The sequence below is a fragment of the Mandrillus leucophaeus genome, unplaced genomic scaffold (genome assembly GCF_000951045.1).
Source record: "Mandrillus leucophaeus isolate KB7577 unplaced genomic scaffold, Mleu.le_1.0 Scaffold55, whole genome shotgun sequence".
In the NCBI taxonomy this organism is placed as follows: Eukaryota; Metazoa; Chordata; class Mammalia; order Primates; family Cercopithecidae; genus Mandrillus; species Mandrillus leucophaeus.
The window spans coordinates 160,015-173,829 of record NW_012105919.1 but is presented as its reverse complement, the minus strand read 5'-3'; the positions used below and the strand labels follow the sequence as shown (position 1 = coordinate 173,829).

The window sequence follows — 13,815 nt, the reverse complement described above, 5'->3', positions numbered from 1 at the left end:
CCAGCCTGGCCAACGTGGCAGAAACCCCGTCTCTACTAAAAATATAAAAATTAGCCGGGCGTGGAGGCTCATGCCTGTAATCCCAGCTACTCAGGAGGCTGAGGCGGGAGAATCGCTTGAACCCGGGGGGCAGAGGTTGCAGTGAGCCAAGATGGCACCACCGCACTCCAGCCTGGGCAACAGAGTGAGACAGTGTCAAAAATAAATAAATAAAAAGGACTCCTCACTGACAGAAACGACATCAGTGCAATCACAGCAGCTACTCTATCTGGAAGGAACCACAGTATTTCCTGCCTGCCTCCCAAAGTGAGACCCTTGCCAGAACCAGGGAATTCTCTGAGAACTTCAGGCTGCAGAGGCTGGGAGCGCTTCCAGCTAATGACTTGAAAGGCACTGCAGTTTCCCAGGCAAAGAGGGCGCCGGTGCTATGTGACTGCCTCTTTGGAGAGGAAGCAGGGAGGTGGGAAAGCCAGTGCGCATTAGGTGTGTTTCTCCAACACCGACCCAAAGGGTCTCAACCCAGGGGCTTTGGACCATCTGGGCAGGGCGTCTTGAGCCAGCTCTGTGCACCATTCTGAAGTTGTGGGGCTCTGGGAGACACCCTTATCTTTTAGCATAAGACAGTTGTGAGTATTTATTGAGCACTTACCATGTGCCACGCACTGTGTCAAGGGCCTTCTGTGTATTTTCTCATGTGATCCCCATGAAACCTCCATAAGGTGGGTATGAGTCCCACTTTCCCGATGAGGAAGCTGTGGCCTCCAGAGGTAAGCTGTCTTGCCCAGGGTCACGTGGCCGGGGGTGGGCAGGGCTGGAGTGCTCAACCACCACAATGGCATGCAGAGATGACCTTGGAGTCATCTGGCTTGGTATCTTCAGCCCTGTTGGCTGCATTTTATTACTTTTTTTTTTTTTTTTTTTTTTGAGACAGAGTCTGGCTCTGTCGCCCGGGCTGGAGTGCCGTGGCCGGATCTCAGCTCACTGCAAGCTCCGCCCCCCGGGTTTACGCCATTCTCCTGCTTCAGCCTCCCGAGTAGCTGGGACTACAGGCGCCCGCCGCCTCGCTCGGCTAGTTTTCTGTATTTTTTAGTAGAGACGGGGTTTCACCGTGTTCGCCAGGATGGTCTCGATCTCCTGACCTCGTGATCCGCCCGTCTCGGCCTCCCAAAGTGCTGGGATTACAGGCTTGAGCCACCGCGCCCGGCGCATTTTATTACTTTTTAAAAATATTTTTTAGAGACGGGGTCTCACTCTGTCACCCAGGCTGGAGTGCAGTGGCACCATCATAGCTCACTGCAGCCTCCAACTCCTGGGCTCAGGCGATCCTGCCGCCTCAGCCTCCTGAGTAGCTGGGACCACAGTCGTGCAGCACCACGTGGTGCTTGCTCACACTTTAGAACCACCTGGGAGCTTTGAAAAGCTATCTATTCAAAAAGATACCGCTGAGACAGATGAACTCGGAACAGCTGGGGCGGGGTCAGGAATTCGCGGGTCTTTTAGAAGCTCCCCAGGTGGTTCCGAGGTGCAGCTCTGAGAGCGAGAACCACTGCAATAGGCAATGAAAAGGGGTGACAGTCGCATGTGCCAACTGTCTACAAGGTAGCCAGGAGTGTGACACCAGGCCCATATGGTGACCGCAGTGGTGGCTGGGTTGAAAGGCTGCTCTGGCCAAAGCACACCGGCAGCCGCTTCACTGGAGTGTCGAGTTGGCCCCTGCCCCAGGAGTGACATCCTGTCCCCAGGGGATGAGAGAGAGTGCTGCAAGGAGCAAACAGGCTCTGGGGGTCTCAGCCTCTGACCCCTGCACCCATCTCATAGCTGCTGTGGACATCTATGGAACACTGGGGAGGCTTCCAGGCCCACCTCCTACAGGCTGGAGGCTGGCTGTCAGCCAGCGCCATCACTGAGGGCACAGCAGCCTCCGGCCTGGTTGCTCATTCAAATCGCGTGGGGAGGAAAACATGCAGGCCCAAGCCGCACCCTGGTCAAGTACATCCGAATCTAGAAAAACAAGCCCGAGCACAGAAGGCTAAAAAATCGCAGTGAGCCTGCACACCGAGCCCAGCCCATCAGACACACATAGGGGCTAAGAGCAGGCTCTGGAGTCAGTTTGAATCCGGCCTCCGATGCTGATGAGCTGTGTGGCCTTGGACAAGTTACTCGATCTCTCTGAGCTTCGGTTTCCTGGTCTGTAAAGCAGGGATGAGACTAGCAACGACACTGAGATCGGGGCAGAGATGAGAAGGGGTGATGCGTAAACACGCCTAGCCCACAGTGAGCGTTCAGTATTAGTATTACTGCTTTATGCGGTGCGTTTTGAAGGGAAGGGGCAGGGAACAGCCATCAGGGAACAGCAATCAAACTCGGGCCATTTCTACAAGTTAAGCTGGGGCAGTTGTCCTCCCTTCACCCACACGTTCCCAGCAGTGACCCCAGGCAGGGCCCAAGGCTGAGCTGGGGGTGGAGTTCCGCTCCTGATCCTCTCACCTTCCCCATGAAAACAGCAGGGAAGGGAGCCAGCTGCCCCCTAGTGACCAAGGGCAGACGCGCACTGAATCGCTTTCACTTCATCCTGAAATCCCTGCGCAGGCCCCCCACCTTTCCACTCGGCCTCTTCGCAGGTCCGCGGCTCCGAGGTTCTGGCTGGCAAGGCGCCAACCACAAGGGTTTCCTGATGGACACTGGCACTTCAGAAAGCACCAAGCCGACTGCAATATAAAGTTCAAACAGGGCCGGTGGGGGCTGGGGGGTGGGCGTGGGGAGTGCCAGGCACCCGGGCTATGAACATTTGAGTCTGTTTTCTCCATCCAGCCAGTTCATTTCAGAAAGGAAGGCATGCCCAGGAGCGGTGGCAGGTTCTACTTTCCTGTCTTACACAGGTCTGTGCTCTCGTGGGTGCTTGGGATTCTGGAGCTAGGAAGCTCAACTTCTCCCTCTGCAGCAGCAGCCTGGAGTTGTGCTGATGGACTGAGAGCCGTGTTCCAGTCCCTCTCCAGCAAGGGCCATCCAGGAAAAGCCACCTCATCCCCAAGACACACAACAAAGTGACCCCAAACCCTTATTTCCCTCCATTGCTGAAGAGCTCCATGGAGGAAACAGCTGGAAAGGGGACAGGGACAGAGGAGGAAGGTGCTAGTGGCCTGGAGTCTCCCTAGTCTACTGCTGACACAAAATCTTTTTATTCCCCCTTTGCTTTCTTTTCCACAAACCTCTCAGGTACAGATTGGAAGAAACTGCACATGGACCCTGCCTTATTTAACCAGGCCCACCACCTCCAGGACAGCCCCTGGGGGAGCCCCGTCCCGCTAGGTAGAAGGGAAGGCCGCAGCAAGTGCTGAGTGAGCTACTCAGACAGCAGGTGCTCTGGGAGCTCGGAGGGGGGACAAGGGGTAGGGGAAGGCTTCCTGGAGGAGGAGGGAGAGACCTAGCTCTGAGAGACGGGGGCGGTCCCTGCAGAGGGAGATAGAAGGCACATTTCTCCGGGAACCGGGCCCCAGCATCTGAGCATCCGACCCAGGCGGCCAGGGAGAACACAGGCCAAGGCCGGGGCCTGAAGCAGATGGGACCGTGGGAGCTTCGGGAAAGCAGCCCGTCTGTCTCAGGTCTGGAGCCTCAGAGGACCCTCCTAGGCCTCCTGCTTAGCTGGCTTCAGAGGATGCAGAGCGCAGACCATGCCTCCGTAGGTCCCACCGCTGGGACTGTGCAGAGCTTGGCCGGCATCACCAAGCGGCTGGGGCCTCTCCAGCAGTGTCAGGAGCTGGGCGCCCGCTGGGCAGCACAGGGGCAAATTGCAGCCCCCAGAATAACCCAGAAAGGGGCATCTGGGTGGGGCTGCAGTGTCGTGGGCTCCTCTCAGAGGCCATCCAGGGCTTGCTGGACTCGGCTGTCCAGGGAGGTGGCTGAGTGGATGGAGACACCGGGGGCACCGATGCTGGTTTCCCAGCAGTCAAAGCCACAGCTGGTCAGGGCCTGCTTTGTGGCCTCCACCTCTGGCTGCTCCAGCCCTGTGGGGAGGGAAGGCAGGTCACCCTTGAAAACGCTGCTCTGAGGGAGAAGCTCATCATATTCAAGGCAAAAGCCTGGTCCTTCCTGCTGTGCCTTCCTGGCTGTGACCCCACCTGAGCCAACAGGCCCATGAGGCCCGTGGTTACCTGCAGCCCCTTCGCGCACCGGAATGCCCAGCGTTGTACCCCCAGGGGTTTAGGGAGCAAGAATTAAAAACATGGGCTCTCAAGTCACAGGACTTGGCCTTGCCTTGTACTGGCCATGTGGCCTCAGACAAGTGACTTCCCCTCTCTCAGTCTCAGTCTCCTCATCTGGGAATGGGAATCATGATGCCTCCCCCATGCAGACCCCAGGGGGGCTTAAAGGAAATAATGCAGGTAAAGTGTCTGGCACAACACCTGGCACAGCGGGCACACTCCAGAAATGTCAAGTTCCACCATCGTCATGGGCTCTGAACTAGGAACCAACAGTCGGGGTCGGCTGGAGTGAGGATGTGGCCACCTCCTGAGGCCTGGGAGCCATCACGGAGGGTGAGGGGATGCCTGGAGCCCAAGGGGGTTCAGTGCAAAACAGGGGAAAAGAAGGCTGAAGAACAGAGAGGAGGAAATAAAGACAAAAGAGAAAGAGAAGGGAGACCAGGAAGGAGGGGACAAGGAGCACAGAGGGAAACTGAGACAGGTGGGAACGGTTAGTGCCTACTGTAGATCAGGAGCGAGCCTGAGGGCAGAGGTAGGTGTCAGGTGGTTACTCGGTCTTGCTCTTTCTCCATACCAACGGGAAGGAAAACCTTTTGTTCTGTAGCAAGATCAACCCCATCCTGACCACGTCAAGGGGTACAAGTGGGGCAAAGTGAGGCGGACGTGGAGAGTGACAATGCCCTGGTTACTTCCCAAGCTTGTGGGGACAGCCCCGATGACAGGAGCCCCAGCCCCAGCCCAGCCCTGCACCAGGCTCTCTAGGTGCACTTTCCTGCTTGAATCTGGGCAATGATCTTGCAAGCTAGATACTCTCATCCTTATTTTACCAAGGAGGAAAGCCAAGACCCAGAGAGGTTAATTAACTTGCCCAAGGCCACACAGCAGAGCTGAGACCTGTTTCCAGGTCTCTTTTTCCTTTCAAGGGAATTCTCCAGGTGGACCCCTCTTAGGAGCCCAGGCTGGCAGCCTGGCCCACCTACCCCCGGGATACCTGGTTTGAGGAGTGTGATGCCACAGCCACCACCGCCTGCACCAGTCAGCTTGCTGTGAAGTCCGCGGGCCCTGGTCACCTGGCAGAGCTGGTCCAGAGAGGTGTGGCCCACACCAAGGGCATTCAGATGGTGCTGGTTCATGTCAATGAGCTCCTAGGGGAGAAGGTTCCATCTGTTCCCACTTGGCCTGCCTGAGGCCAAGGTCCTGTGCCCACCCGAGCCTGCCTCGTCCATCTGACAGTTGTTGGCTGGAGACAGCTAACAGTTTCGCCTACCTGGCACGCTGGCCCTCTCCACTTGTAAAAGAATCCTTCTCCCCTGCAGCGTTTCTCATGGAGCTTGGGTAGAGCTGAGCATACCTTCACCACAGCACTCAGCACATATCCTAGGGCTGGTCACAGAAGCCTCTGGCACTGGTGACTGATCAAAGATGGGCATGTGGCCCAAGTTGGGCCAATCACAGTCCCCCTGCCCTTGTCCCGGGTTTTCTCTGCCCCTTTCCACTAGAGCTGCTAAAATAATTAAATTCAGACACAAGTCACCAAGATGACCTATCTTGCCACATGGTCAGAGATTACGTGGCAGATGGACAGATTCCCGACACAATGGTTCAGCCCCTGGATCGAGCTATACCTGAAGCTGTTTACCTCTGGTCTTCTCAGCTGGGAGCCAATACATTCCTTTTCTACAAAAGCCTGGTTGAAATGGATTTCTGTCATTTGCAAGAGAAAAAGTTTCAAATAATATGCCTCTCTACAGCTGCCTTGGGGACTGGTTTCAGAATAAGAACTAGGTTTAACTCCAGCAAGGCCATAAGCAGGGAAACAGCTGTTTGTCTAGGTTTCTTCAATTATGCAGGGTAAACTTCCTGCTCTAAGGATCCAACAAGATGCATGTGGATGAAAAAATAAAACTCACAGCTTTCACTGCCCAGGCACCCAGTAGTTAGATTTCATTTAACCCACAACGTGCTGGGACTCTAAGGATGGACGCCTAGCCACAGTCCCAGCCATCAGGAAGTAAAAACCACAGGGTTTGGAGTCAAGTAGGCCTGTGTTTGAGTCTCGGTGCTGCCCCTTCTTGGTCATGTGTCCTCGGGCAAGGTCTTCTGCGCTGGGTCTGTCTCCTGCTTGTAAACCAGGGTCATAAGAGTATCTGCCTCAGCAGGGTGTGGTGGCTCATGCCTTTAATCCCAGCACTTTGGGAGGTTGAGGCGGGTGGATCACTTGAGGTCAGGAGTTCGAGACCAGCCTGGCCAACATGGCGAAACCCCGTCTCTACTAAACATACAAAAATTAGCCAGGTATGTTGGCGCATGCCTGTAATCCCAGCTAGGCAGGAGGCTGAGGCATGAGGATCATTTGAACCTGGGAGGTGGAAGATGCAATGAACCGAGATTGCGCCACTGCACTCCAGCCTGGGCAACAGAGCAAGAGGACTCTTTCTCAAAAAAAAAAAAAAAAGTATCTGCTTCTTTGCCCTGAGATGAAACAAGGTGAGTTTTCTGTTCAATGCCTGGCACAAGATATGTGCTATTAGTATTTTTATGGGTACCTTACCATCATCCCCACTTTACAAAAGGGGAAACAGAGGCTCAGAGAAGTGACTTGCCCACGATCACTGGGCTAGTAGGTACCAAGCTGGCACGGGAAGGCGGGTCTGCTTGACGTGAAGCTCCTGTCTACCCTGCTTCTGAGAGCACTCCTGATTTTCCTCACTTCTGTGTGAAGCTCTGTTCTGGGGCACCTGGATCGCCTGTATACCAGGAGCTGCCAATCACTGAAGCATCTCTGTGGAGGCCTACCTGGCTGTCCCGCGTGGGGACGGCTGGTTGGGCAGGGTTGGGGTGGCCCCCCCGACAGCCTGCCTCATACCGCGCCCCACGCCAAGCTCAGCACTTTTGACAAATGAGCTGACAGGCCTGATGGCCTGGTGGCAGCCCCGGGTGCCTCTCAGCAGCCCGATGGGCTGGATGTGAGAGAAGACTTCTGGGGGCCGCTCTCTGCGCCTGAGCGCCAGGTGTCACGTTGCCGAGGCAGGTTCCAGACACCTGTCACATTCTGATCCAAAATCTGTCAAGGATCAGATGACAGGTTGTGACACAGGAGAACAGTTCGCTGGTTTGAGTGCAAAGCTGTCCAGCAGCCGAGTTGCACATTTCAGCGGCTGCCACAGCCAAAAATACACACAATGTATAATCAACGTGCTGTTCTGTGGCATTCTCCAGGGGCTCGACAGGGTGTATTTTAGGCAGTATTCTATCATTATTAATTTCCTACTCGGGGAGGACTGCGTTCCCTCCTCTCTACGTGGAAGGAATCGAGAGCTAGGAAGACAAAGACTGAGGGAATGAGGGCAGAAACGCAGGAATTCGATGGAGGCTCTACCCTGGCACATAGTAGGTGCTCACGACAGAGCTGTTGAATAAAGGGACAGACAAGTCTGTCAGCTGGACCCCTGGCTCGGCCACTTACTAGCCGGATAACCTTGGGGGAAGTCCTCCTTCAGACCTCAGTTTTGACATCTGTGAAATAGGGGTAAGACACCTACTTCACAGGGAGGTGGGTGTGAGGATCAAGTGAAAAAAATGATTTGTAAAAAGCTTTTAGTGGCAGCTTCCACTCAGCACAGGGGCTACAGACTCGAATGCCCACAGGGGGACCGGGAGGCACCAGGCAATGACTACAGAGTAGGGGGGACTGTGGTGACATGGAGATCGCACACCCCTCTCAAAGGGGTCCCCTCCTGTCCCTTCACTAATGGCTGCTGCAGAGCCACGGCAGCTGGGGACCACCCGATCCTCTCACTCTGCAAGGGCAGCCAGCTGGCTAACATCAGCCCATATTCACCAGGCCAGCTAGACTGTGTCCAGGGGCAGCCTGGACCCTTTGCTTCCCTAAGCTCATGGCACACCAGACATTGTGCTTTTGTGTCACCCATGAGACTCCAAGTGTTCTTTCTTTTGTGAGACAAGGTCTCACTCTGTCGCCCAGGGTACAAACTTGAACTCCTGGGCTCAAGTGATCCTCCTGCCACAGCCTCTCGAGTAGCTGGGACTACTGGCACGCACCACCATGTCTGGCTAACTTTTGTATTTTTTGTAGAGACAGCGTTTCACCATGTTGCTCAGCCTGGTCTTGAACTCCTGGGCTTAAGCGATCCACCCGCCTTGGCCTCCCTAAGTGCTATATTACAGGTGAGCCACTGTGCCCGTCTAATCTGAGCATTCTTAAGACACTCCAGCGAGGCCACACATCCAGCAGAAGTGGAGCTGGGATTCACACACAGGCCTAACCACACCCAAAGTACGAGGTCACAACCTGTACACTAGAATTATGCAAATGGCAGTGGATGGGGTTATGATGATGAAAAAACAATTTTAGGACCTGTCTGACCCAAAGCAGGCAGTTGACAAGTAGTTGTTGAATGCACCCATGAAGCAGGAGAAGGACCAAGTAAGAAGTCACCCTTGCCCGGCCGGGGCCTTTTTTTCGGCCCGTCCCCCTTTTCCTCCGTTGGGCGGGGGTTCTTTGGTGTTGCCCCCAACCTTTTTCCCTTGCCTTTGGCCGGGGCCGGGCCTTGCCTTCTTCCCTGCTCTCTCCCAATTACTCAGAATCACCTGGGAAGAGGCCTGAAAATAACATACGCTTGTGTGGCACACACAGACCTGGGCCCAGGCCAAGGGCTTCTGAGAGCATAGGCCAGAGGCAGGGCCTGGCCTCTATGTGCTGGCTTCCAGGGGATTCTGAGCACAGCCAGATTGCAGAGCCACTGCCTTGGACAGTGGTGTGGACTCAATAACCCTGGTTCCTGCAGACAGCCTCTTACTTCCAGTACGAGGTACTGCTCTGGGGCTGGAGCCTCCCCCATCTCTCCCAGCACACGCTCACACTCCAGGGAGATGGCATCTATCGAGGTCAGCAGTGGGGCCACGATCTCTGGGAACTAGAGAAAAAAAGAAGGAATGGCTGGTGAGGCCTGGGGGAGGCAGATGCAGCACAGCTGCCCCAGCAGTGGGGTGGAGGGAGGAGGTGTTCCCACAGCCTGCGCCCATCCTCTGGGGAAACTGCCTCTCTTCTGGGCCTGGTTTTTGCCTTCCCAGCTGCAAAGTCAGTGTGTCTAACCAGCCCGATCACTGTTGTTTTCCTGGCCAGGCTACGGGTATGGATGGTACCTTCCTTTCTGCCAAAACCACCTCTCTAAGGGCCCCAAGGCCCACCACACCCCCTAGAATCCATCAGCCAGAGGGAAACCTGGAAAATCCAGATGTAACTGTGTCCTGGCCACCCTGAAACCCGCCCGGGAAGGGAACAAGAGTCACCTTGAGCAGCCTGTTTCTGACGCCAGCCACGAGGGTCCTGGTATTGCGAGGGACTTTGGTGTTGGTCAGCAGGATCTGGAGAGCCGGCGGCCTGCAGGGTGAAGAGGAGGAAGGTCCACACTGAACTCAAGGTGGAGGAGCTGGGTCAGGACTGGGAGCAGTCCGGGAAGCCACCCCACCCTGATACAGAGGAAGAAGAGAGGCACAAGAGGTGACATTGGATTGGGGGAGCATGGGACTCCCACTGCAGGCCACAGCTGTGCCTCCATCCCAGGCCCCTTGGCTTCTAGCTCATCTATTCATTCAACTTCAGCTGGGGCCTACAACATACTAGGCACAGCTTGGCCTCGGGGCCGGGGCCAGGGAGGGGAGAGGGGAGACAGGAGAAGTCCGAGAAGGTTTTCCTGGAGTGACGTGGACACTGAGAACTGAGGAAGGTAAGAAGCCACCAAAGCAAAGCTAGAAGGGTGAGGATTTCTGGCAGTCGGAGCAGCCTGTGTGAGCCTGGAGGTGGTGGAACCCGGCACAGTCATCCAGTGAGAAATCCAAAGTGGCTACGGCAGAGCACAAGGAGGGGCGGAGGCTCGCGTGCATGGGTCACCCTCACGAAGCTGGAGTTTTAGACCAAACAACAGGCCCTGAAATGGATCATGCAGAGGGAAGATGCCCAGGCTAGCTGATGCGGGCAGCGCCACGCATGGGCTCGGTAAATGCAGGCAGGACTGTCCCCAGCACGCTGAGCCCATTCTTGCCCTACCTCGATGGTGCCCAGACGAGTGGCCCTGGTCTAAAACCAGGTGTAGTTAGAGTCAGTCATCCCCTTGGCTGCCCCCTGGTGCACAGACGTGTCCCAGGCAGCCACGCTGAGCTGACTCTCTAGCATGACCCCGTGGTCCTCACCTGCCCCCGAGGAGCTGCGTAAATCCCTCCTAAAGCCACAATCCCAGTTGTCCTTGTAGTGTCCAAGCCAACATTTCTTGCCATCCAACCTGCCTTTCAGAGGACTGTAGGCTGGGATGGAGGGTGGGGGATTTGGATGAGCTCTGGCCCGAGACAGCTGGAGATGGGCAGAGCCCTTGATACCTTTATTCGCTCTCTTCACAGTTCAAGACTGTAAAATCCAATAGGGCTGGAAAGGGCTGCCAGAAACCTGCTTCATCTCACTGCCCATAAGCCCATGAAATTAATATCGATTCTCAGTCTTGGAGGCTGGCCCCCCCCTTTTTTTTTTTTTTTAACTTTACAAAAGATGAACGTTCTATTTGGCTTTTCTCTTCCCTTCTAAGACAAGCCATTCCTCAAAAGCGCAGCGCTCTGGGAGGCCGCATCTTGATCCACGTCACAAACAATGCATTTTTTCTTTACAGTGAGGCACCATGCATGGTTGGCGGGGGCGGCGGGGGGGAAGCTCCTTAAGCCATCCGTGGGATTAACGTGGAGTCCGGCCCCCAGCTTCTCTGTAAAGCCGCCATCTGCTCCCGTGGCACCCCACAGCAGGCAGCAAAGGTTGGTTTGCTCCATGCTCCCATCCAGCCAGGCGGGAGGAGTTTGGGTGTTGCATCTTCATCTTTCTTAGACAAGTCCTCTGCAGACAGGCCTGTCACCAGCCCCACCAGATCCAGGGCTCATACGCCATCCAGCGGCCACCATTCGGGGGTAAGCCTGGTAAATGCTCCTGTGATCTTGGCTTGCCCATGGCCCCAGCCTCTTCTATTCTCCTCCCTCCCCCGGGCTGCTCACTCTGCTCAGCCACCCTGACCTCCCAGCTGCTGTGTGACATGCCAGGCAGCATGCTTCTGCCTCAGGATCTTTGCACCGCGCTTCCTCTGCTGGGGACCAGCCCCACCCCATAGCGGTGTGACTCATTCAGGTCCCTGTTCAATGTTCCTTTGTTAGCAGCCCCCGACCCCCATACAATCAGCCCCCCTTCCCTTTGTAGCCTCTGACCCTGCCTTGTTTCCTAAAGGTGCTTAAGATTGCCTGACATGCTCTCACAAAGCAACTGATTTTTTCTCCCAACAAAGTATGAGTTCCACGGATGCGGGGCTTTGCTTTGTTCCCTGTGGAGGCCCCGGTGCTCAGCACACAGTAGGTGCTCAATGGTACTTGTGGAAAGGATGGATAAACTCGGCGAGCAGAGCTAAGCACTTCAGAGCCGCCGCTTCTGATTGTATGTTCAGGATCCCCTTACATAAACGAGGAGCTGGAGGTCCCGAAGAAGTGACTTGCCCGAGGGCGCCAGCTGGCAAGTGGGAGAGCTGGACTCAAACCTAGGCCTGCAGACCCAGCACCTCCACCCAGCACACCAGCAACGCCTGGCCATTCCCCCACCCACCCCCTTTGGAAAGCCTCCTCATTCATCTCCTGATGCCCCTAGTAGACTGTACACTCAGTGCCCAGCCCATGTCTTCATCAGTTTTCTAGCTCCAGGGCCTAGTCCAGCGCTTAGGTCACAAGCACCACTCCAGTGTCTCAGGAGACACTGAAGGAGTGAAATGCCACCACTTCCACGAATGATTCCCCAGGCCCGCAGCTGCATCTATGACGCCGTCACTGTCACCCACAGCAGCTTCACAACCCTTCAGGTGTCTTCTGACGATTACAGTGACCGCCTTCCCCATCAGACCGTGGGCTCCTGAGGACAGGCCGGGGCCCAGGCATTTGAGAATCCTCCACACAACCCAGCTCTGGTTGCATGTGGATCCAGTGCAGCAGCAAACCAGCTTCCATCTGGGCCCCCGAGGCTCTTGTGGCAACGACTGCCGGAGCAGCCGGAGGAAGCTGGTCCATGCGCCTACTGGCTTCTGTGGAGTGCAGAGGTCGGTGGCAAGGGTGATTTTGCCTTCCAGGGGACACTGAGCAATGTCTGGGAATGTTTTGGATGGCCACGCTGAGGGTGCTACTGGCATCTAGTGGGTAGGGGCTGGGGATGGCGGCAATACACAGGGTGGCGCCAGCACAAAGAATAAGCCAGCCCCCAATCTCAACAGTGCCAGTGCTGCCAACCCTGATGCACAGCCTTGGAAAGGGAGGCGAGGCTGAGCTGGGACAGGAAGATCCCAGAGAACCAGCCAGGGGCCCAGGTGTGGCGCTGTGGCAGGCCAGGTTATTGAGCCACTAACAGAGTGGCCCAGCTGGTGGGGGCTGCAGGCCAGAACCTGCCACTCATCCATGAAGACCACCCTGGGTAAAGAAGAGAGAACCCCAGGACCCTTACAGATGCAAAAAGGCCCATGGAGGAGGCAAAGCACCCTGGGACAATCACCACCCCACAACTTAATCGAGGGCTTAGGGAACAGCCAAAAAGGCACCTGGCTCCCCTCTGCCATGTTTCATTCCGGGCACCCGACAATTCCGCCGTGGGTGCAAACAACACAGGATGCTGAACTCTCACATGCACGTTTGTGATTCCAATGACTCCAGCGGGAGGGGCCCAGAAACATAAAACAGCCTGAGAGTCTCCAGATGTCACTTCTGCTCCGAGTCCCTCCCAAGCCTCCCTCTGACTTCCATCCTGCCTCTGCCCTGCGTGCCTCCATCATAGTGTCGCTCACATTGTCCTGTGGCGGCTTCTGTGTGTGTCTGGCCCCAGCCCCCAAGCAGACTGAGAGCCCTTGGAAACTGCTTCATCTCTCCATTCCTAGACCCCAGTGCAGCATCGTCGGGAACACAGGAAGTAATGGATTCTTGTTTACTAAGCGAATACAGGAATGAATGAATGAGCAGCTGAGGGTCTACAGGCACAGCCATGCATGACTTTCCCTTTCTGATCTCTCTGCAATTTAAGAGCTGAAGGGGAGAAGGAAAGACCAACTGCCAGGTCTCCCCCACCACCCCTCCTTTCCTTGCAGCTAGTGGACTGTGAGGTCCACACTGGGGGACGAAGAGCCAGGGACACCTGCCTCCTATGGTACTTCCCAAAGGTGCAGAGCTCTGCTCCCTGCACACATCGATGCAGCCATGGCTGAATGTGCTGCTCCACCCCCAAGTTACCTCTTTAAGGATGAAATCTTCCCTTGTTGGTATCGGAGGGCTCCTCCTAAAGAGAAAAGTCAGCAGGTCAGAGCTGTGGGAAAAGCTAACACACCTGTGCTACTTGGGCGAGAGGCTGTACTTTGGGTTGGGTTCACTTTGCCCCATTCAGGAAACAGACTAAGTAACGAGTCAGCCCAGCTTCAGTTACAAAAGGTGCAGGAGGGCAAAAGGTCCCCGAAGCCCCACCAGGAAGCCCTCGCCAGGCCTTGGATTCCTGGGTCCCCCTCCTTCTGGACTGCCCAGCTTCCCCCGACAGGCCACATGG

The 13,815-nt window shown here is 55.8% G+C and overlaps 1 protein-coding gene across 2 annotated transcripts in view; it reads right to left on the bottom strand.

Annotated features, from left to right (window-relative positions):
- Nucleotides 1-3,157: 3,157 nt before the first annotated feature.
- Nucleotides 3,158-13,815, bottom strand: part of MVK (mevalonate kinase) — a 29,427-nt gene continuing 18,769 nt past the window's right edge. For both annotated transcript variants that reach the window (XM_011997837.1, XM_011997838.1), the window contains 4 exons: nucleotides 9,516-9,606; nucleotides 9,023-9,139; nucleotides 5,194-5,347; nucleotides 3,158-4,004 (listed from right to left, as the gene is read on the bottom strand). In XM_011997837.1, coding sequence (XP_011853227.1) covers nucleotides 3,853-4,004; nucleotides 5,194-5,347; nucleotides 9,023-9,139; nucleotides 9,516-9,606 — 514 coding nt within the window. In that variant the 3' untranslated portion in view covers nucleotides 3,158-3,852. The remainder of the gene's footprint in view (nucleotides 4,005-5,193; nucleotides 5,348-9,022; nucleotides 9,140-9,515; nucleotides 9,607-13,815) is intronic.